Consider the following 23510-nt stretch of genomic DNA (forward strand, 5'->3'; position numbering starts at 1 on the left):
ATCTAAATTACAGAATTTATGAAAATCAAGAATTAAAAATAAAGAAAAAATTGATACTTCTATCATCATCATCAATCTTATTGAGCGCTTACTATGTGCAGAGCACTGTACTAAGCGCTTGGGAAGTACAAATTGGCAACATATAGAGACAGTCCCTACCCAACAGTGGGCTCACAGTCTAAAAGGGGGAGACAGAGAACAAGACCGAACATACTAACAAAATAAAATAAACAGAATAGATATGTACAAATAAAATAAATAAATAAATAGAGTAATAAATATGTACAAACATATACATATAAGCTCCTTGAGGGCCGTGATCTCGTCTTCTAACTCTACTGTACTCTCCTAACCATTAGTACAGTGCTCTGCACATAGTAAGTGCTCATTAAAACCATTGATTGATTGATTCCAAAGCTGGCAGGGATGTGGAATGCAGTTTTCATTTTGGGCAGTCATGATCCATGTGGTCACAGAATGTTCTGAGAAACTTCTGCCAGGTTTTTTTCTGGCAAGATAATAACTTCATTTTAAGATCTTCACTTTTTAAGAAGTAGTGAGAAATAAAGTATTGAATTAAAAATAAAGAGTTCAATTCTCCCAATAACCGAAGAAGCTGCGGGGCCTAGTGGATAGAGCACAGGCCTGGGAGTCAGCAGGACCTGGGTTCGAATCCCACCTTTGCCACTTGTCTGCTGTGTGACCTTCGGCAAGTCACTTAGCTGCTCTGTGCCTCAGTTGCCTCATCTGTAAAATGGAGGTTGCTACTGCGAGCCCCATGCGGGACATGGACTATGTCTGATTACCTTGTGTCTACCCCAGCGCTTAATGCAATGTGTGGCACATACATAGTAAGCTCTTAACAAATATCATTTAAAAAAAAAAAGTTACTCCCGAGTAGGAAGCTGGGCACATTGGGAAGAGCAGGAACTCTTTCAGACAATTAGAGGGACTGTTTAGTTGCAGCAACACATGCACAATAGAATCAGCTTTGCCTTAATGGGCCTCTAGTGCCTGTTTCTTATCAGAACATCCATGATATCACACTGATCACGCACCATAAATGGATGATGTCACGAGCTGGGCTGAGCATGTCAAGCAGGGAACAGAAACCTCCAGAAAGGAGCCACGATCCTTCCCCCCACCAAGTACCCAGAGCGCTTCTCCCCACAGCCCAGTGAGAGCACGAGTGGGCAAGTTTGGATCGCACTAGGGCTGGGCGGGCCCCTCCTGCTCAGCTCCCTCTCTGGAACACCCCAGCGGTGATGCCCAAGGGCAGGTTAAAGACAGGGAGCGAGTCAGCAGGACACCACACCGTTTTTTCTCCCTGGAAAAGACGCTTGGGGTGTGGAGTGGCAATATGTACCAGCGTGGACAGGGAGGTGGTGCAGCCTTGCACCCCTGACACTGTCAACTTTGGCCACCTCCTCCAGCATTGCTTGCTTCCTGCAGGTCTCTGCCGGGTTTGGGGCGGGTGGGAGAGTAGGCCTTCTCCCCACCCCCCTCCCCAAACACACCCAGAGCCTGGTGATGGAGACAACAGGGCTGGGGGTGGGGCCCAGTATGGCAGCCTCTCTCTGGCCAAGAGGAGCTGCTCGCAACCATCTGCGAGGACCGCTGCCGAACAATTTTCCCAAGTAGAACAGCTATTTTTCTTACCAGAGCTGAGTTCTGGCCCATTCTGGCTCCCTTCCAGCCCTTTGTCAAATGGTCATCATCATCATTATCAATGGTATTTAGCGAGCATTTACTATGCAGAACAGTGTACTAAGCGCTTAGAAAGAGTCAGTGTTACTCCCAACGTGATGAATTTTCTACCAGGGAGTAAACTTGGGCACTGGTAGACCTGGGCTCAAGTTTAAGTTGTAGCTGAATTGTGTTTTCTTTTTCAGGCCTTCTCCTTGAACAGGAATCTTGTATTATTCCTTGGATTTTGTTGGCCTTTCTAGGCAAATTCTCTCCCATATCCATAGAACCTCATAGGTGGACTAGGGAAGAATTACAGATCTTAACAAAAAATGTGTGAAACAAGAGCTTTCATTTTGATGGTTTTCCCCGTAGAGATTAGAGATCATTTTTACCAAGTGGTTTCTGTTGAGTGTCTCTCTTTACACTGAAGCCTTAAGTAGCAGCGTAGTTTAAGTAAAGGTTTAATTCAGTTCGATCATCATTATTGGAAATTATAGAATCATTCATAAATAGCACATGAACATAACGTAATAGAAGGGACCCCTATCATGGGGGAAGGTTTTTGAATGGATGTTTACTGGGAGGTCGATTCAGGTGAATTCAGTGACATATTGAGTGTAAGCCATTGCACAAAAGGTGTATTTGTATGCTGTGCGCGTTACTAAAGCCAAGGGGGATTTCTACATTCGAAGTGTGAAAAATTAGATGAATCAGAACTATTCTAATGGATAGTTGAGTTGAAATACGGCAAAGGGATATATGTACCCAGCTAGATTCTGATTTCTTAATGTAAAGAATTTTTTTTTCCTCATAGAGTTTTATCAATCCCCAAAAAACAACAGAAGACGACGATGAATCCAAATCGTTCATGCAGAAATATGAACAAAGGATCAGACATTTTGGTAAGTAAATATTACCTTTTTCATTTTTTTCTATACACCTGTGTATAAAACCAGTTAGTCTCCAGTCGTTTCATTTTTCTTTCCTTCTCTTTGCACACAGTAAGCGCTCACTAAACATGATTGAATGAATGAATGAATTCCCTTCCTTGCCTGAACTACTATACTCCCATTTGTTCAAATTCTGTACATGACACTACTTTACTTGGTTATCAATCAATGACATTTATAGAGCACTTACTTTGTGTGGAACACTGTACTAAGAGCTCGGGAGAGTACAGAAGTTGGAAGATACATTCCCAGCCTGCAAGGAAAGCTCTCTCTGCCTCAATTTATCTTTCCTATTCCATATTAGGAAGAGTTTTTAAAGTTTGTAAAGTGCCTCGAACACATACTTCTTCTTTTTTTAAGTTATGCCCACATATCCAAGAATTTCACCTTATTTTTTCCACATCTTGACCTCTCTTAGATGATGGATATAGTGGAGTAGCTGAGCGTAAACGATGTTCGGTATGATTTGGGAGGTGTCAGTACATGTGTCATAAGAAACAAAACAAAACCACTGAAATGCCATTAATAGGTTAGATCAGTGGTCCTTCCAGCCAAGTGTACAATCTCTGATAGTAACAACAGGATGCTTGGAGCAACAGTGATCTGCATTCAGTAGGCCCTCAATAAAATGCTGCTCCTGCTGCTCATAATCCTGCTGCTACATTCGCTGTGGGCAGGGAAGATGTATATCAACCCTGTTATATGTACCCTCTCAAGCAAGCGGTTAGTACAGTGCCCTATACAGAGTAAGCGCTCAATAAATATGATTGATTACCCCTGCTTCTTGTACAGCATCCTCCCAAAATGAGGCACAGTGCAGCCTAATGGAAAAAGCACGGGTCCGAGAGTCAGAGGAGCTGGGTTCTAATCCTGAATTTGCAACCTGTCTGTTGTGGGAGCTGGGACAAGTCACATAATAATAATAATAAAGCGATAATAATGACATTAAGTGCTTACTATGTGCAAAGCACTGTTCTAAGCACTGGGGAGCTTACAAGTTGATCAGATTGTCCCACAGGGGGCTCACAGTCTTAATCCCCATTTTACAGATGAGGTAACTGGGGCCCAGAGAAGTTGCGACTTGCCCAAAGTCACACAGCTGACAATTAGCAGAGCTGGGATTTGAACCCACGACCTCTGACTCCAAAGCCCATGCTCCTTCCACTGAGCCATGCTGCTTCTCTGTGCCACAGTTCCCTCAACTATAAAATGGGGATTGACTGTGATTCCTCATAGATGAATTGTGTACACCTGAACATGCCAAAAACTGAACATTTCGTCTCTCCTCATAAGCCTTCTCCTTAATTTCCTATCAGTTGATAACACCTTCCTACCTGCACCTGCCCAGTCCCTTGCAACTTGGGTTGCGTCACTGACTTCTCTTTTTTTTTTTTCCATCCCACATCCTCTTTACCATCTCACAGATTGATCCCTTTCTATACACTCTTAATAATAATAATGGCATTTATTAAGCACTTACTATGTGCAAAGCACTGTTCTAACCTCTGGGGAGGATACAAGGTGGTCAGGTTGTCCCATGGGGGGCTCACAGTCTTAATCCCCATTTTACAGACGAGGGAACTGAGACACAGAGAAGTTAAGTGACTTGCCCAAAGTCACACAGCTGACAATTGGCAGAGCCAGGATTTGAACCCTTGACCTCTGACTCCAAAGTCCGGGCTCTTTCCACTGAGCCACGCTGCTTCTCTTTCTACCATCCTGGCTATTTCACCGTAGTTCAAACTCCTGTCACTTCTTCGTTGGATTATTATAATAGCCTCCATACTGGTTTCTCCTCTCTTCAGTCAATCCAAAGTAGAGATGCGTGTATTGTTTGTAACACATCACACTCGTCCTCAAAAGCCTCCAGTGATGACCCATTTATTCTCATAGAAAGAAATTCCTGACAAACTGATTTATATTAATGCCTGTTTACTTGTTGTGTGTATATATATCTACAATTCTATTTATATTGATGCTATTGTTGCTTGTTTACTTGTTTTGATGTCTGTCTCCCCCCTTTTAGACTGTAAGCCTGTCGTGGGCAGGGATTGTCTGTGTTGCTGAATTGTACTTTCCAAGCGCCTAGTACAGTGCTGTGCACACAGTAAGCACTCAATAAATACTATTGAATGAACGAATGAGAGAGTTCAGTATACTGTACAATGCTCTGCATACGGTAAATGCTCAATAAACACAATGATTGATTGATTGATTGAGCACCCAGTGTAGGGGAAAGGGTGTGGTGGGGAGAGGTCGGTTGAAGGGCAGGGAAAAAATAGAAGAGGAGAGAGGAACACAGGTACAAAGGAATAAGCTACAAGAAAGAGGTTTACTGCATTGTGAGAGGAAATGAGGGCCATCAAGGAGAGGAATAGAAAAGAGGAGTCAAAGGAGAGAAAGAGACAAAAACAAGAATTGACATAGGTAAAAAGAAATAGGCCAAAAGAAGAATTGATGGAGAAAATGACAGATAAAAGAAAAATATAGCCTCTATCAAACCCAGGTAAAGATTAAGTATTTATACTAGTAATTCATAAACATGTAATGGAGTAGCAGTAATTGTCTAATCATACCAACAAGAAAACACCATCCGGGATATTTACAAAAATAATCAGTGGCAAGTGGAGAGGCTATTTTTAGACACTGTACTGTTTGGAATAGATTTCTAGGGCAACGTGCATGGCATTAGAAGATAATTATTCTTATCTTCATTAAAGTGTCATTTCATCCTGCATAAGTAAACACCTCCTGGTATAATTCTCTCTTTTTTTTTTTGCCAGGTATGCTAAGCAGATGGGATGACAGCCAGAGATTTTTATCTGATCAGCCATATCTTGTGTGTGAAGAAACTGCTAAATATCTTATTTTATGGTGTTTTCATTTAGAAGCTGAACAGGTATTGTGAAAACCTTAAACTGTTTGGAACCTTTTGTTTTTTCTTGCTTTTTTGGTTTTTGGATTTCTATTAAGAGGATACTAATAATAATGATAATCGTGGCATTTGTTAAGCGCTATGTGCCAAGCACTGCATTTAGTGCCGGGTTAGATACAATATAATCGGGTCAGATACATAATTCCTGTCTCACATGGGGCTCACAGTCTGAGTAGGAAGGAGAACAGGTACTGAATCCTCATTTTGCAGATGAGGAAACTGAGGCATAGAGAAGTTGTGATTTACCCAAGGTCACACAGCAGGAAAGTGGCCGATTAGAATCCAAGTCCTTTGGCTCCCAGGCCCAAGCTCTTTCCACTAGACCACGCTGCTTTTCAAGAACAAGAAACTAACTGTACAATTCCCTTCTTATTTGGTTTAAATAGGATGGATTAAGTGTAGATTGAAGTTCAAAAATGGGAACATTATAAAATCACATTGTTTCCTCAATAATATTAGTGATATATATATAGTAATATACAATACTATTACTAATATATTATTGTTTAAATACCCATACTTTGTGTGGATGTAAAAAAAAAAAAATACAGAGACTTGGAGAGGAAGCGGTCGCATGAACTGAATGGGTGGCTTACCTTGCTGGTCGGCTAGATCCGTGGTGCCTTTAGGCCACTGTAGCCAACAGTGGAAACCTCTGGGTCATCCATCACTGGTCCCACTCCTGCAGGGGGTGGGGGTAAGGCTGCAGCAGTGACTGTCTAGTAGGCAGTTGCAAAAAGAAAGATGAGCCACACTGGCTATTGTCCTTTTCACCAGGAAGAGGGTAGGGGGGTATACACACCCACGTATGCCCTAGCCATCCCAGACAATTGCATAGAACCATCTATGCACAGTATAATGCAGTCCCTTGTCTATACAGTTTGTGTGTTAGAAAGCTTAAGATGGCTAAGGAATCATTCGAAACTGAAACTAAAACCAGTAGTATCTTATCACATCAATCAGTCAATCGTATTTATTGAGCGCTTACTGTGTGCAGAGCACTGTACTAGGCACTTGGGAAGTACAAGTCGGCAACACATAGAGACGGTCCCGACCCAACAGCGGGCTCACAGTCTAGAAGGGGGAGACAGAGAACAAAACCAAACATACTAACAAAATAAAAGAAATAGAATAGATATGTACAAGTAAGATAAATAGAGTAATAAATATGTACATACATATATACACACATTATATGTATACATATATACACATTAATTACTCTTGCAATTTCAAAGCTCACCATAACTCCCTGAAGATATTTTTCACAAATTCCCTATTAATTTTCATTCATTCATTCCATCATATTTATTGAGTGCTTACTGTGTACTAAGCACTTAGAGTACAATACAACAGCTAACAGATACATTCCCTGCGCACAGTGAGCTCACAGTCTAGTCAGGAGAGAGACATTAATATAAATACATAAATAATTTTTTTTTAATGTCCTCTTCTACCATTTTCCTTTGTATGTACTTTTTTTCTCTTAGAAATAGTGGTAAAGCAAAGAGAAATAACTTTTCAAACTGGCATAGATTTTTGCCAAGAAAACATTTTCCCTATTAAAATTCATAAAATTGATAAGCTTGATCCTGTCCTCATATACAGAATTTAATGTCATATAGAAAGGCTAGTGAAAAATTATCTGGGCCCACAAATAACTACTTCTGGTTTCATTCATTCATTCATTTGTATTTATTGAGTGCTTACTGTGTGCAGAGCACTGTACTAAGCGCTTGGGAAGTACAAGTCATCAACAGTGGGCTCCCAGTCTAGAAGGTTTGTACCCATTTGAACAAGTCGACAATGTCTTTAACTTTTTTCTTCGGAATCATCTCATATCTGTAATTTATTTATATTCATATCCGTAATTTATATTAATACCTGTCTCCCCTTCAAGACCCTAAGCTCACTGTGGGCAGGGAACATGTCTCCCAACTCTGTTGTACTCCCCCAAGCGCTTACTACAGTGCTGTGCACAAGGAAAGGACTCAATTTAAAAAAAAAGTGCTAAGTTGCCACTTTAAATTAGTTCCTGGGACATAACGTTTTCCATATTATTTCTGTCAGATCTCTCCCAGTAGTACACTCATTTCTTCTATAGTACATGTATTCACTACACTGATCTGGATGGAAAATGATACGATATCAGAAGATATGGTTGGGTACATGTGCACAGTGATGTTCAAGCTACAGATACTATAAAGTAAGTTTTCCTTAGGGAAGCAGGGTGGCCTAGTGGAAAGAGCACAGTCCTGGGTTCTAATCCCAGCTCTGCCACTTACCTGCTGTGTGGCCTTGAGCAAGTCACTTAAATTCTCTGTGCCTCAGTTCCTTCATCTGCAAATGGGGACTCAGTACCTGGTCTCCTTCCTACATCAGTTGAGAGCTTCATGTGGGACCCGATTATCTTCAGTGCTTAGTACAGTGCTTGGCACATAGTAAGCGCTTCACTAATACCACTATTATTATTGTTGTTGTTGTTAGAGAAATAAGTACAATTTTTCATGAATGAGACCAAATTAAGCAATAGCCAGTCCTCTATGAGGGAGAAAAACATATATGTGATTGTCTTGTTGCAGAGCTATTGTTAGTAGAAATTATTCTGAACTTCCAACAGATTAACTTCTAGGCTAAGTAAAAATATTTTTGCATTTGGTCCTGAAGGTGCAGAAGTTAGACTCAAAGAAATCTACAGTACTCGGAATAAGGATCTTCCCTGCCCCTTTATTCAGGAGCGAGAACTAAAGGTTATGTATAGAACAAAGAGGATTTGAAATAATGGGAGACATGATGTGGCCCCTATGAAGTAACTTTTCTATTTTAATTTGATTGAAATTCATTTTGAATTAGGATTATGTCAAAGTATAATTTATAGCTTAAGCCTGAAGATTTCATTTTTGGCTCCCATTGCTTGCCCATTACAATATCACTGAACAATATATTATTGTATTTTTAGAACACAAGGAATTCTTGTTCTCCAAAATGCTGAGCATGAGTTGAAACATTGAGAATTTGGTTTGAAGCAGTCTATCAGCTATAAATTATAGGTTCTACAAAATAAGGATCGTATTCAATCCTTTAAAAATGGAAAACAGCGTTTTCTTGGAGTAGACAAACAAAACTACATTATGTTTCCAGAGAGCTGCCCCTAGTAACTTTAATCAATTCCTTTTCAGAAAGGGGCCTTAATGGAACAAGTAGCACACCAAGCCATCGTAATGCAGTTTATTATAGAAATGGCCAAAAACTGTAATGTGGATCCGAGAGGGTGTTTTCGTTTATTTTTCCAAAAAGCCAAAGTAAGTAACTGCTTCAGATTAAGTGGGAAGTTTTGATTGTATCTTCTGATGCGGGTTTCTTCATCTCGGAATATCATTTACGTGGTGAGTAGGAGATTTTAAGTGATGCCTCCTGCCAGGCTGGTTCTGCGGGTGGACACGCTAGATTGTGAATTTTCTGTGAGAATGATCCTGAAATGAAGTGGATTTTCCCTGGTGAAAAAAAATCAATACGCCAGTAGCATCTTGCACTCCTCATATTTCAGGCAAACCTTCAGGAGCCTAGTTATGATACAGGTGGGACTGTGGCATTGAAGAAACCCAGAGCTTTATAGATTACCACCAAAATAAAGTTACCCTAGGGTTTGCTAAATGGACATGTACAGGCATACACACACCCACACACACACCCACCCCCCACAGTTCCTTCCAGGAGCCAGGGTTAGTCCGGGAGGTGAGGAGATTTACACAACTGGCATCCCATCAGCAGTCACCGTAAACACTATCTGTTACCACTGACCAAACTGTACACAATGTCAAACACCTGCCGAGGTCCCACAATGTAGATGTGAGTTCCATTTTATGTGAAGGGAGTGGCTTTTTAGAAGGGCTTTTAAGAGGCAGAAGGGATAGGGTATGGCAAACCTCTAGGGGAAGAGCTTCCAGGTGTGAGTAATGGGTTGAGTGAAAGCAGGACTATCAAGATCAAGGGCAGGTAAGAGATGTTTTTATGATTGTCTTCGCCATTAGAGTGTAAACTCCTTGCGGGCCGAGAATGTGTGACTTCGTTATTCTGTACCTCCCAAGTGTGTAGTACAGTGCACTACGTGAAGTGGGTGCTCAATAAATGCTATCGCTACTACTTGGGAGGAGTAAGGAGCAAAAGTTGGAGTATAGCTGGAGAAAGAACAGTTAATCAAGATCAGAAATTTTTGTTTTATAGAAGAAGGAATGGGGAGCATTAAAGGATATGGAGGAGGAGGAATAGTGTGTGTCACTTAGTGTTTTGGAAAGATTACTCCTGTGATTTGTATGATAGACTGAAGTGGAAAGAGGTTGGAGGCAGAGAAAACGGTAAGAAAACTGTTAACCAGATAACCAGCCAGGAGGAGGTTAGAGCTGGTTGTAAGCTTGGAGAGGAAAGTGCAGATCTGTGAAATATTATTGAGGAAGAAATGACAAAGACTTGAGACAGATTGAATGTGGGTGGTAAATGAAATCGAAATGCCTTATTTTTATTTTTAATGGCATTTGTTAAGTGCTTACTATGTGCCAGGCACCGTTCTAAGCGCTGGGGTAGATACAAGCTAATCAGATTGGACATAGTCCATGTCCCACATGGGGCTTACAGTCTTAATCCCCCATTTTACTGATGAGAATATTGAGGCATAGAGAAGCTAAGTGATTTGTCCCAGGTCACGCTGCAGATAAGTGGTGGAGCTGGGATTAGAACCCAGGTCCTTCAGACTCACGCTGTTTCTTTATTGGATTTGCCTTCTGTCATCTGGGTCAGAATTATGAGATAGAGAAACTCAGTGAAAAGGTGTGGGATGCGATGGAAATGAGGGTTGATCAGAAATCAGTACTGTGCTTGAAAATACAGGCCTATGGATTTCAAAGATGCTATTATCAGTATCACCTACAAAAGGAAAAGTGAAACACTGCCTCTGACAGGTATCAAGGTAACTGCTGTGCTACATGACTGAAAATATCCTGGTAGAATTCTCTCGGATCCCTTCCTAGGCAAAGATGTTGTCCTTTTGCTTTTGGAGCCGAAGGGCGATCTTGGGCCCTGAAATTCTACAACAGGTTTCTTGCAAGACGCTATATGCAATACAGAAATTTAGGAAAGAGTGGTTAGATGCTTAGAAAGTTTACTGTAAGCTTCGATAGTACTTATCTATGGACTTCAGTTGAATTAGATGGAATCGCCCATCCAAAATGACAGACGAGCTTCAGTCCTGTCACTGTCAGTGCATTTTCAGGTGCACAGGGAGACCAAGGCATCTTGAGGCACATGGCTGATCTCAGAACATGCATGCAAAGTTGAATTTACCATCTAAGGTGAGTGTAAGGAAAAATTGAGCTCTAAACAACTGCGCTCTTAAATATGAGCAATTCCATTAGCTGATAAACAATAACATACTGGTTCAGACCAGTGGTCCATCTAGCCCACCATTTTGCTTCTGATAGTGGTAGCAGCGAATGCTTGGAGGAAACATTTTGACAATTTGATCTCTAATCCCTGAATATTCATTCAATCGTATTTATTGAGCGCTTACTGTGTGCAGAGCACTGTACTTATCCAAAGCCTTCTTGAACAGTATGATATTTTCTGAGAGCACAACTTCTTGTTTTACAAATTCCATATACTTATAGTCCCCTGGGTGAAGAAGGGCTTCTTTTTGTTAGTTTTGAACCCACCACCTTCAAGCTTCAGTGGATGCTACTGGGCCTGGTTTGTGGAAGTCGGTGAACAATTTTGGCTTCACAACTGTTGCAAACCCTACCACATTTTGCCAACTTCAACTGTGTCCTCTCTCAGTGTTTTTTTTTTTTCCAGAATGTGCAATCCCAGTCTTCAGTATATCCTTAACTCCATATAATAATAATAATAATAGCATTTATTAAGTGCTTACTATGTGCAAAGCACTGTTCTAAGCGCTGGGGAAGTTACAAGTTGATCAGGTTGTCCCATGTGGGGCTCACAGTCTTAATCCCCATCTTGCAGATAAGGTAACGGAGGCCCAGAGAAGTTAAGTGACTTGTCCAAAGTCACACAGCGGGCAGTTGGCAAAGCGGGATTTGAACCCACGACCTCTGACTCCAAAGCCCGTGCGCTTTCCACTGAGCCACGCTGCTTCTCTTCATATACGCCTAGGCTTCCTATGACCTGCAGGAGCCAGGAATTTCCCCAACTCAAATCATTTATTTAAGTGTCATCTTAAAACCCTGAGCCTGCTGTTCTCCTCCAGAAAGGTGTCCTGGCTAGAGCACCCCAAGATTACTCAGGTAAATTGTCGCCAACTTCTTGTGCCTTAGATGTACCATCCAAACCCTCGGGAATCCATGTGGGAATCCATGAGGTGTGGGAATCTGTCAGTGTTACATTCTCTGGCCCTTGCTCCATGCCATGCACAGAGAGTTTGCTGACTCTTGACTACACCCAGGCTTCCCACCGTTACATAGGAAAAGAGGTTAAAAAGTATTAACTGCAGCTAAAGAAAGGTGCTTGAAGTATTAAGTGTATTATAAGCAATCATGAGCTCAGTGCTCTGCACACAGTAAGCACTCAGTAAAGACAACTGATTGATGATTGGTATGGACCAAGCTTCCAGCAAATAACAAGGTTGCATCAGTTCAGGGTCAGAAGAGCATAAAATCAAATCCAGTCTCAAATTGTAAATCTCTCCCTGATTGTGAACCACTCTGAGACGGCTAGAAACCAGGTTCATAAATCTTTCAAAATGATTTATCCATCCATCAGCTTCAGCTAGGTCTTTCCCTTTCATCTATGTTTCCTCCTCCACCTGGTTTCAATTCCGGTCTTTCAAAGTGAGCATTCTCAGTGGTTCACCCTCCTGCCCTGGGGCAAAAGCTCTTCATTTCCTATTCTCAGGTGTTTTATGACCTCACCTGCCCCTAGCACTCTGACCCAATAACTGAATTGATAGTGTTACAACTCCGGCTAGGTTTCATTTCTTTTTCGGGCTAGAGAGTGCCCTGGGAGTCCTGAGCATGCAAATGGCCTTCCCCCTGCCATTGAGCCAGCTATTATCTTTTTATAAGGTTGCGGGTCATTCTGAAAGTTCAGTTTTGATCTTGCATATCCGATATGATAGAACCTAGTAGCTCACAGAGGCGTGACCAGGCCACCACACATTTCCAGCTCTGTTGTAGATCAGAATTCCACACCGTGTGCTAGGTGTGAAAGTTCCATCGTTTTAGAGGTTGGCAAAATGATGCTTTTAGTTTTGTTTTCTAACTCCTTTCTAAAGATGCTTAGCATTTTGCAGGCCTTTTTGACTGCTGTCACACATTGGACCAATGATTCGAGGTAATTGATAATAATTTGACATCTCTTTGCCGAGCCGTGAGTGATAACTCAAAGCTCGTGTTATGTACTTGTCATTTAGATTATTTTTCTCCAAGTGAATTACCTCACCAGTGCTCACATTGAAGCTCTTCTGCCAACGGAGGTCCTTGAGATCTTTCTACAGTCTGTCTGCATCAGAATGGCATTTCCCCACCCAGAAAAGTTTAGTATCACCATCAAGCATGGAGATATTTTAACACCCTCGCCGCTCCAGGTCATATACAAAAATATTAAGTAGAACTGGGCATATCACCAATCCCTGAAGAGTCCCACTATTTACACTTTATCCTGAAAAGCATTGTTTTATTGCATTGTTTTGCCCTCCCTTTGGTATCTTTTAGATAGTGTCTGTCCGTGACATCACATTTCCTTCAGTGTTGTGATGACTCAGTTTTCTTAGTAGCCTCTGTGTAGAACTTTCAGCAGAGCAGTGGAACTTGGTTTTCCCTTAGAGAAACCAGATGGTGTTCTTCTAATTTTGCACTGATTTTCGGTTCTACCAGTTTCCCAGGCACAGAGGCTTCCAAGATCACCTCTGGAGCCTTTCTGATAGAAAGAAGTTACATTAACGATCCACCAGCCCACTGGACAGTGGTCACTTGCAAAAATAGATAACACATTTGCCAGGAGTTCTGCAACTTTCCCTCTGAATTCCTTCAAAAATCTTATGGTGAATGCCACATGTTCCCAATGATTTGTACATCTAGTTTATCAGTGTGATCTCAGATATCTTTGTGTGGGTACACAGTTTGATCCAGGTCCTGGCATCTAATCAAATGTCTCATCTTTGCTATTTCCATATAGTGGTTTTATTACTGAACATTTACTATAGTCTCATAATGTATGTACATTGTCTTCTGTTTTTGCTCAGAAAACTATTCATGGAAGAATGAAACCACTCATTAATTACTTAGGGGGTTTTAGTTCGACAGTTTAGCTCACATCCTAAATTACTGAGCATCCTTGAGCGGGACATCTATTTTCTAACAGAGTAAGCATTTGTACTTCACCTACTTCTTAAACAGCCAGGGAGCAACGGTATTTCTCTCCAACCAGCTCAGTGCTGAAGATGAATGTTTTAAAAAAAAATTCAGGTTTTTCTGTGTGTGTGCTTAGCCATTGGTCTGAGGAGGACTAGACATAAAGAAGTGTAAAATGCCTAAAGGCAGGTAACTATGATAACTGTCCTTAAATATGGTTTTTTCTTATAGGCAGAGGAAGAAGGTTATTTTGAGGCATTCAAAGCTGAACTAGAAGCATTCAAGTCAAGAGTAAGACACTATTCTCAGTCACAAAATTATCCAGCTATACCCATGCAGAGTCATGTTCTCCAAACTGGTTTTGGATCTATAGGATTATTGGAGTCCGTGCCACAGGTAGGCCTTGAGAAGTTCATTTACATGGATCCTGTTACCTTGCTATCAATCTATTGTTGGTATTTTCATAAGTAGATATATATATATATATATATACATACATATAGTTTTCCTTCGTGTTCGAAGAAGACGCCACTCATGGTGAAATTCACCTAAGGGGGCGTATGTGGCTGAAAAGCCCAATATGGGACCCACAGTCCTGAACACACTGTGCACACAAAGGCTGTCTTTTGTTGTGCTGTTGCGTGTGTTTGCAGCGCCTGATGCTGTTTTGCTTCTTCATCTCCCAATCTTTACAAGGCTTCTGCTCCAAAAGAGCCACTACTCTCTTGATTGCAGCACACTGTGCTGATCTACCTGCCCTCTGCAATTGTCTCCAGTTTTCAGCTGAGGTGTGGCATAGTCTGAGGCATTGTTTTATTGCATCCTTAAAACATTTCCTCTATCCTCCTTGCTTTTGGTTTCCCATTTTCAGCTCACCAAAAGTAGATAGACGTTTGGAGATCCTGCTGTTGTCCATTCTCTTTATATTTGCCACCCAGCAAAGCTGTGTTGAGATGACCATTGCTTCAATACGAGAAGACAGACTTCATCCAGGAATTCATTTGTTGCCACTTGATGTATAACTTCTGAGTGACGCTGATGGAACTGCTCAAGGATCGAATGTGACATCCGTGGGGAAATCTGGCCTCCAGCCGTAGAGAAGACTGGATGATGATAGTACAGCTCTGTAGATCTTTAGTTTGGTCTCGAGCCTAATACCATGAAGCCATCCCACTCCATTTCACAGTCTCCCAAAGGTCTTCTTAATTTGACTTTCTACTTCCTTGCTTATCATACTATTGGCCAGTGTCTGCCTACGTAACAGAACTCGGTTACAGCACTTAGCTTTGGTTGCCAGTATAGACTTTTGGTTGTCCATATGTCTTCCCCAGTGCAGGCTGATACTTCAGTTTTCTTTAGGCTTATTGTCAGACTGTAGTGGCTGGCTAATTTGGCAAAGTCTGCAACCATTTGCTTGCCTTCTTATCTGTGGGCCTCCAGGGTGCAATCATTTGCATACCACAGTTCTTGAATGACTGCCTCTAGGACTTGGGACGATCCTCTCCATCAGTTGAGTTGGAAGAGTTTCCCAGAGGAGTAGAAGCATAAGCACCTGCATTGGGTCTCTCATTGCATCTTCCAGCATGGCTGCTTAGAATAAATTGAACAGGACCAGGCCTACTTCACATCTCTGCTTTGGCAATGGAAATGGATCAGACAAGGCATCTCCAGCTTTGACGTGGCTAATCATGGCACCGTGAAACAATCTCAGAATCTTAATGAGCTTCTCAGGACAGCCAGTTTTACTAAGCGATTTCCAGAGTCTACTGGAAATCTTTCGTTCAGTCTGCAAGAACTGTATAGAAGTCTTGGTACGACTCCTTGTACTTTTCCTGTACCGACATGCTACAGAGGTCATGTCCATTGTGACCAGGAGCCACATTGTGATTCCAGGAATGTTTGGTCAACGATATTCTTAATTGGTCTAGAAGAACTGTGGCTAGACCCTTGCCAGCAATGGAGAGTTGTGAGGTGTCTCGAGAGTTGCCACAGCCTGATCTTTCACCTTTCTTCTTGAAAATGGTGATGATGGTGGCATCTTCTCCGTGTTCCCTAAGTGGAGGAAGAGCTAGTGTAAGTGTTTAAGCAAGGTGTCCCCTCCGTGCTTGTAGAGCTCAGCAGATATGCCCTTGGGTCTAGCTGTGTTGCCTTTTTTCATGACTGATTACTGTGGTGACTTCCTCAGTAGGTTTCTTTGGGAAGGTTTTTTATGTTTTGCAGCGCCTCATCATCCTCATCTGGGTTAAGAATATTGAAATGTTGTTGCCATCTCTTCCGGACACCCTCCTTGTCAGTGATAGTGTAAGCTCCTTGAGGGCAGGGACTGTGTCTTTTGTTTCTGTTGCACTCTTCCACGTGCTTAGTACAGTGCTCTTCACACAGTAGACATACAGTAAATACTATTGATTGATAAGGCTAGTACCATCTTCATTTTGAGGTAGTGTAGCATGTATAGGGCCAAATAACTTCTTTAACAATGCGAAAAAGTTCCTGGCTTAGTGATAGGATGCAAAGCTTTGGATCTCTTCTGCTTTGGTGTCCCACTACCTGTCACAGATGTTGCTTAACTTGATATGCATGGCCCAAAGTTAGGTTCCTGTCACTTTTATCTTAGTAACAAGTTGCTGCAAGGTGGCGTTGGTGCAGTAATTGTTATGCTGAAAGTAGACTTTTTAATCTGTGGGTCAGTCAGTCGTATTTATTGAGCACTTACTGTGTGCAGAACACTGTACTAAGTGCTTGGGAGAGTACAGTATAACAGTAAACTGACACATTCCCTGCCCACAACGAGCTTACCGTTAAACCAATCTTGGTTACTCTACCTGGCCATGGCCCACTGACAGCTGCCTGGTAGTATCACGGAGCGATGCCCATTCACTGTTTATATTGGGGGCTGAAGCTGGGGCTTCCCGGTCCACTAAGGTGGCAGGAATTTTGCTTCACAGCTCCCTGCAAATATCTTCATCCTACAGGAGTTTACCATTTAGCTGCTTTGTTAGTTTCTAGCCCACTCGTCAAAGCTCTGGTTACATAATCAGTGTGAATTTGGGCATATCAGACGACGGTCAGATCAGCACGCTGCTCCATGTGTGGCTGCTAATCCGTAACCTTAAAGTCCTTCCGCCACACTAGGTGCCACAGATTGGATCAGAAGTGCATCCAGGAGGTTTTCCTTTTGTTTAGCAGGCGGAAGATAGGGTTGGTGATTACATTCAACAGGAATAGGTCATCGGAATTGTTTGTCAGCTCCATATTTTCCAGTGACTGGCTTCCTAGTGTGAACATCTACCAGCTCAAGCACTAATATCCCATTTTTTTCATGTAACGTATTTATCACGAGACAACAGCTCTGTTAGTATCCTTTTGTAGATGTTAGAGGAGCATACTTAGATTTAAAATCCTCGCTCTGTAAATTTAACCGTTGGTTATTTGTATCTCATTTAGCTACGGTGAAAGAAATGGTAAATCATACAATAATAATAATGGTATTTGTTAAGCGCTTCCTATGTGCCAAAGCACTGTTCTAAGCGCTGGGGTAGATGCAAGGTAATCAGGTTGTTCCGCATGGGGCTCACAGTCTTAGGCCCTCCTTGTCCTCTTCCTCCTCGTCTTCCTCCTTGTCATCTTATCCTCCTCGTCCCTCTCCTCCTGCCCCTTATCCCCTGCCCCTTCGTCGTCTTCCTTGTCCTTTTCATCGTCATCCTCACCACCCTCATCCTTGTCGCACTTCTCCTCATCATCCTTCCTGTCCACTCTGTCCTCCCCATCCTCTCCTCTGGTGATAACTTTCTTACTGTGCCTCATTTCCCCCGTCCCGCTGTTGACCCCTGACCCATGTCCTACCTGTGGCCTGAAGTGCCCCTCCCGCCAAATCTGCTAATCACACTTCCCCTTCCTTCAAATCCCTATTGAAGGCTCGCCTCCTCCAAGCAGCCTTCTCAGACTAAGCTCCCCTTTTCCTTAGCTCTGTCTTCCCTCCTCGTCGCCCCGACTCGCTGCCTTTGCTCTACCCCTCTCCCAGCCCCACAGCATTTGTGTATATATCTATAATTCTGTTTATGTACACTGATGCCTGTTGCCTTCTAGACTGTGAGCCCGTTGTTGGGTAAGACCGTCTCTATATGTTGCCAACTTGTACTTCCCAAGCGCTTAATACAGTGCTCTGCACACAGTAAGCGCTCAGTAAATACGATTGAATGAATCCCCATCATCATCATCATCAGTGTTCCGTAATTGTGGGATATCCCCTGCCTTTTTCCTTTCTGTTCCACTCTGCCCTCAGCCTCCATTGTTACTGATCATGTACCTTTCTTTTTTCTTTTTATGATATTTGTTAAGTGCCTACTCTGTGCCAGGCACTGTACTAAGCACTGGGTTAGATACAAGTTAATCAGGTTGGACCCAGTCCATGTCCCCAGGGGGTTCACAGTCTAAATCCCCATTTTTCCAGATGAGGTAACTGAGGCACAGAGAAGTGAAGGGACTTGCCCAAGGCCACAGAACAGACAGGTGGCAGAGCTGGGATTAATTCTTTTCATTCCTTCACCCCCTCCTATGCTTATGGCAGTACTCTTTATGGTCAGAGAGGGAACGGGTTCTGTAGCTGGCTAAGCAGGACTGATGTTATCTGTGAATAATGACTTTCAAGAAGTGTGATATTTAAGTTCTCAGATTGTGAGCCCGTTGTGTGACAGGGACTATGTCGGATCTGGTCATCTTGTATCCATCCCAGAGAATTCATTCATTCATTCATTCATTCATTCAATCGTATTTATTGAGTGTTTACTGTGTGCAGATTCATTCATTCATTCAATCGTATTTATTGAGCGCTTACTGTGTGCAGAGCACTGTACTGAGCGCTTGGGCAGTACAAGTTGGCAACATATAGAGACGGTCCCTATCCAACAAGATGCCACAGAATAAGCACCTAATGAATACCCTAAATATAATTTTTCTTGATGTTCCGCATGAAAATTCTGGAGTAGCTGTACATACGCTTAGAGTGACTTTCAGCATCACCAAATTTATAAACTTGAAAATACTATGAGGTGTGATTGAATTTGTAAACCCTGAAGAGCTGTAAGTCTGAAAACTGCATTGGAATCTAGGCTGATGTTGCATTTACTAGAACTGAAAGGGAATTTACACCCTGACCATGCTAATGAGACCTTACAGGAAATTACAGTTGGTAGCCTGAACACTACCCTAAAGCATTAGCTGCATGTGGAGGTAGCAAGTCTAACACACTGATTTCAGGTAGTTGAAATTTAAAGCTCAAGATGCCTAAAGGTGTACTAGAAAAGTACGATTGAAAGTCAAAAGATTGTTTCACTGATTTTTTTTCACTCATAGACTGTATTTTACCTCTTAAACTTAAGCAGGTGTTTGCAATGCTTTGTATTGGCCACAGTAATGCTTATTCTTTGCATAGTCTCCAGCATCTTACCGTGTTAAACTGATTATTTTTTATAAATGTCTGATTTTGGAGTCTAAGCAATTGACGGTAAGTACGTTCAGTTCCGTCTTCACTACACATTTGGGCTAGAAAGCAGCAGGGTTAGGGACCGTTTTTCTGACAACGCGAGCCTGTCTGGACACAGCGTGCCGCGATGTCGGAAGAAACGGTTGTGCGACTGGCTTTGGGAAAGGTGAGTACTGCAGTGCGAGCTTTCCTTAAAGTGGGATTCATTTGTGCAATTGAAGCTTATACTTTGTCCAGAAAATGTTTTTCTAGTTAACTGAAAACAGCTAGCATACATTTGCCAGAATGAAAAATATTGAAACTAGGATATGAACTGTGTATATTTTTTATATACTGATCATTCCCGGTTTTTATCTTTCTCCTATCCTGTTTCAGAATCCAGATTATCTTCAGTGCTGTATGAACGTGGCTGTCTGCAATTTAAACTCAATGGTACATAAAGAGGATGATGAATCAAAAATGATGGACACTATGTAGTTCACTTAAGACTGCTGAAGCCAAGAACTATTTTGTTACCAGAAAGGATTAACTTTTTTCTTGACAATTTTATGGGTGCTGCACTTTATTTTTGTTTGGTTTTTGAGGGGAGATCTGAAATTTTGTAACTTTTCCTGGTTTTTTTTGTTTGTTTTGTTATTTGAAAATGTGCTGCTAGGTTTTTTTGTTTTCTTTGGAGGGAGGAGAGGTTCCATATGTTGCAGGATGCTAAACTGGACTTTTTTGGCTAATAAATTTGCCTTTAATCTTATCATTCTCAATTTTTGGAATTGAAGTATGAAAATCTGCACAAATGCATTGTTTACAGGTACTGGTTAAAGAAGACATCTGCTAGTCTCTTTTTGTATAGACACGTTCGTGACTTATTCTACAACAAATGACTAAAGCTAACTATTTATATCATTGTGCTAATTTAGCTGTTAAAGCTGGTGATTCACATTAAAAGCAATAAATCAATAGTTGATAGCAACATCAATGATCCAGGTGATGCAGATTAAAACACACCTTTTTATCTTACTGAAATGACACTTTTCCTTGTATCAAGTGTTCTCAAAACACTGATTTACTGCATTTCCTTGCATAATTGCCCTCACATTCTTGCATACGGTGGGGGTGGGGGGAGGCTAGTATGCAGAGAACTAAGCCTAGCATTAGGGGAGCAGGAGAAAAAAGAAAAATTTTAAAAAAGGAGGAGAGGAGGGGGAGAAGAAAGAGAAAAAGGTAAGAGGGCAGTGATACTGCATACAAAAGGCACCTCAATTACTAACCTCCCTCCTATCAAGTTCTACACCTGCACTTCAAAAATAAACGTTTTTTTCCTCCTCAAAAATGGAGGAGGGTAGAATTATGCAGTAGAGGAAATTATGCAAATAAATACAGTAATCAGATTATTCCAAAATTTAAAAAGCTGTGTTCAAGTACAAGTGATGCACTAACTGAACTATATCGTTCTTTTTTAATGAATTTAAGTCGAGATGTATATGTCAGTGATAAGTATTGGAAAAAAATATTTCAGTGGTAGCTGTTCTGAACATTTCCTTGGGAAGAAAAACCAGTTGAAACTAATCTTTACCTGAGACAATCTGATAGCATCCACTGTCAAGCACTGAAAGAACATAAATGGCTTGTGTAATGGTAAAATCCCTTTTGCTTTCAAGGTTTCATTTTGAAGATCTAGATCAATTGTTTTACTCAGTAGGCATGTTAAGCAGATTATCTAGATTATGTAGAAACTAATTTTTGGTCTAATTTGGTTAGTTTTATGACAGATAGCCATTACTAGGCTTTTTTGTGCCATGACGAAATTATTTTAGGCCATTTTCTCTAGTTTCTCCATAGAAACGATGAGGCCTCCAAACATATAAGCATTTACTAAAGTTTTAATTTGAAGTTAAATGACTTTGTCATGCTAAATATTTAGCAAACCCACCAAGAGTTGTTGCACTAGAAATACAAACAACTACCATGTGTCTTCCTTCCACTCTCGCCTTTTTCTGAGCAAAATGTTCCCTCTGTGCTGTCAATACTATAAAAATGTAAATAAATGCTCTGAGACAATGTAGTGTTTACTATACACTTAGCTCTGCGTAGATCCCCTCAATAACTCAGGTTTTGGGGTAGATTTTAAAAACTCAAAACTGGGCTAGGCTTGGGTTTGGGTAGGTTTGACTTTGGGCAGGTCACTTCACTTCTCAGTGCCTCAGTTACCTCATCTGTAAAATGGGGATTAAGACTATGAGCCCCACGTGGGACAACCTGATAACCTTGTATCTATCCCAGCGCTTAGAACAGTGCTTGGCACGTAGTAAGCGCTTAACAAATACCAACATTATTATCATGCTGTCGGGTCATTTCTGACCCATAGCGACTCCATGGGCACAGCTCTCCCAGAATGACCCACTCTCCATCTGCAATCGTTCTGGTACTGTATCCATAGAGTTTTCACTTACATTATATTTATTTGATACATCAATCAGTAGTATTTATTGAGTACCTATTGAGTGTGAGGCACTGGAGTAAGCACTTGTGAGAGTACCACAGGGAGCAAGAGACTTGTTCCCTGCCCTAAAGGAGCTTACAATCTAATGGGGGAGAAAGACAGCCATTATTTACAAAGAGTGGAAAGAGGAAGGAAGATTAAAGATCCAACAAGAATGTCTGTCTCCCCCTCTAGACTGTAAGCTCATTGTGGGCAGGGAATGTGTCGTTATAGTGTACTCTCCCAAGCGCTTAGTACAATGTTCTGCATACAGTAAGTGCTCAATAAATGTGATTGACTAGTTCACTATTCCAGGATGAAACAGTAGAATGAGTGGAATATGCAAGTGAAAACATCTCCTTCAAGAGGCCTTCCCCAAGTAAGCCCTCATTTCCCTTACTTCATCTCCCTTCTGCATCACCTATGCACTTGGATCTGTACCCTTTAAACACTTAATATTCATCTCACCCTCAGCCCCACAGCAATTATGTATATATCCATAATTTATTGTAATGTCTGTCTGCACCTCTAGACTTGTAAGCCCCTTGTGAGCAGGGAATGTGTCTCCCAGCTCAGTTGTGTTGTACTCTCCCAAGTGTTTAGTACAATCCTCCACACACAGTAAGTGCTCAATAAATAACACTGATTGATTAAAGAGGTGTATAAGTATATGCGTAGAAGTGCCTGGCACACAGTAAGTGCTTAACAAATACTATTCATTCAGTCATATTTATTGAGTGCTTACTGTGTGCACAGCACTGTACTAAGCACTTGGGAAGTACAAGTCGGCAACATTATTATTGTCTAGTCCCAACTCTGCCAGTGACCAGCAGTGTGACTTTGACTTAGTCACTTCACCTCTCTGGGCTTCAGTTTCCTCATCTGTAAAATGGGGATAAAAGACTTACTTTCCCTACCTCTTGAATTGTGAGCTCCATGTGGGACAGGGGAATGTGTCCAGCCTGATTATCTTTTATCTACCCTGGTGCTTTGGCATGTGGCAAACAATGTCATCATTTTTATTGGATAATTGAAAAACTACCTCTCCTAAATGAGTTTAATAATGTGAAATTCAATGTTTTGTTTTAAAGATGACACAATTTACAGATTTGTCAAATTTGTTGGAGGACAACTAGTACCGGAATCCATGTTAAGATGTGATTGATAGATTAGCCAGTCTTTTCAAAGTTGTATGAGAGTTAACCAACTAATCAGTAGTGTTTATTGAATGCTTGCTGTTAAGAGCACTGTACTAAGGCCCTGGAAGAGTTAGTCAACGCGATTCCTGCCCCCAGGGAGCTTACAAGAGAAGTGGAAGATTACTTTTCAGGATGTACTTTTTCAGTTTTCTGTGGTTCAGTTCTATATTGTTAGCTCTGAAAACTTGAACAGAGCAGAATCAGCCTATCCTCATGGCTAGTGTAAAATAATAATAATAATAATAATGGCATTTATTAAGCGCTAGGCACTCTTCAGAGCAGCAAGCAACAGGCGAGAAGGAAAGGATGTAGGGAGACTTCTTTCCTCTGTGCCCAGGAGGGAAGCATAACTAGCACTTTAGTAGACAGACTTTTAAATGAATGGTTGGAAATAGAATAGTCTCTTACTCTAGTTAGCTCCT

At 41.4% G+C, this 23510-nt stretch overlaps 1 protein-coding gene across 2 annotated transcripts in view; it reads left to right on the forward strand.

Moving 5' to 3' along the window:
• CDC37L1 (cell division cycle 37 like 1) overlaps positions 1–20161 on the forward strand; it is a 29424-nt gene extending 9263 nt beyond the window's left edge. Inside the window, exons 3-7 of one of the 2 annotated variants that reach the window (XM_038769579.1) lie at positions 2504–2591; positions 5423–5538; positions 8754–8876; positions 14163–14327; positions 19789–20161. In XM_038769579.1, coding sequence (XP_038625507.1) covers positions 2504–2591; positions 5423–5538; positions 8754–8876; positions 14163–14327; positions 19789–19890 — 594 coding nt within the window. In that variant the 3' untranslated portion in view covers positions 19891–20161. The remainder of the gene's footprint in view (positions 1–2503; positions 2592–5422; positions 5539–8753; positions 8877–14162; positions 14328–19788) is intronic. The other variant, XM_038769580.1, reaches the window with a different exon arrangement.
• The last annotated feature ends 3349 nt before the right edge of the window (positions 20162–23510 follow it).

Source organism: Tachyglossus aculeatus, chromosome X4, assembly GCF_015852505.1.
Source record: "Tachyglossus aculeatus isolate mTacAcu1 chromosome X4, mTacAcu1.pri, whole genome shotgun sequence".
Lineage (NCBI taxonomy): Eukaryota > Metazoa > Chordata > Mammalia > Monotremata > Tachyglossidae > Tachyglossus > Tachyglossus aculeatus.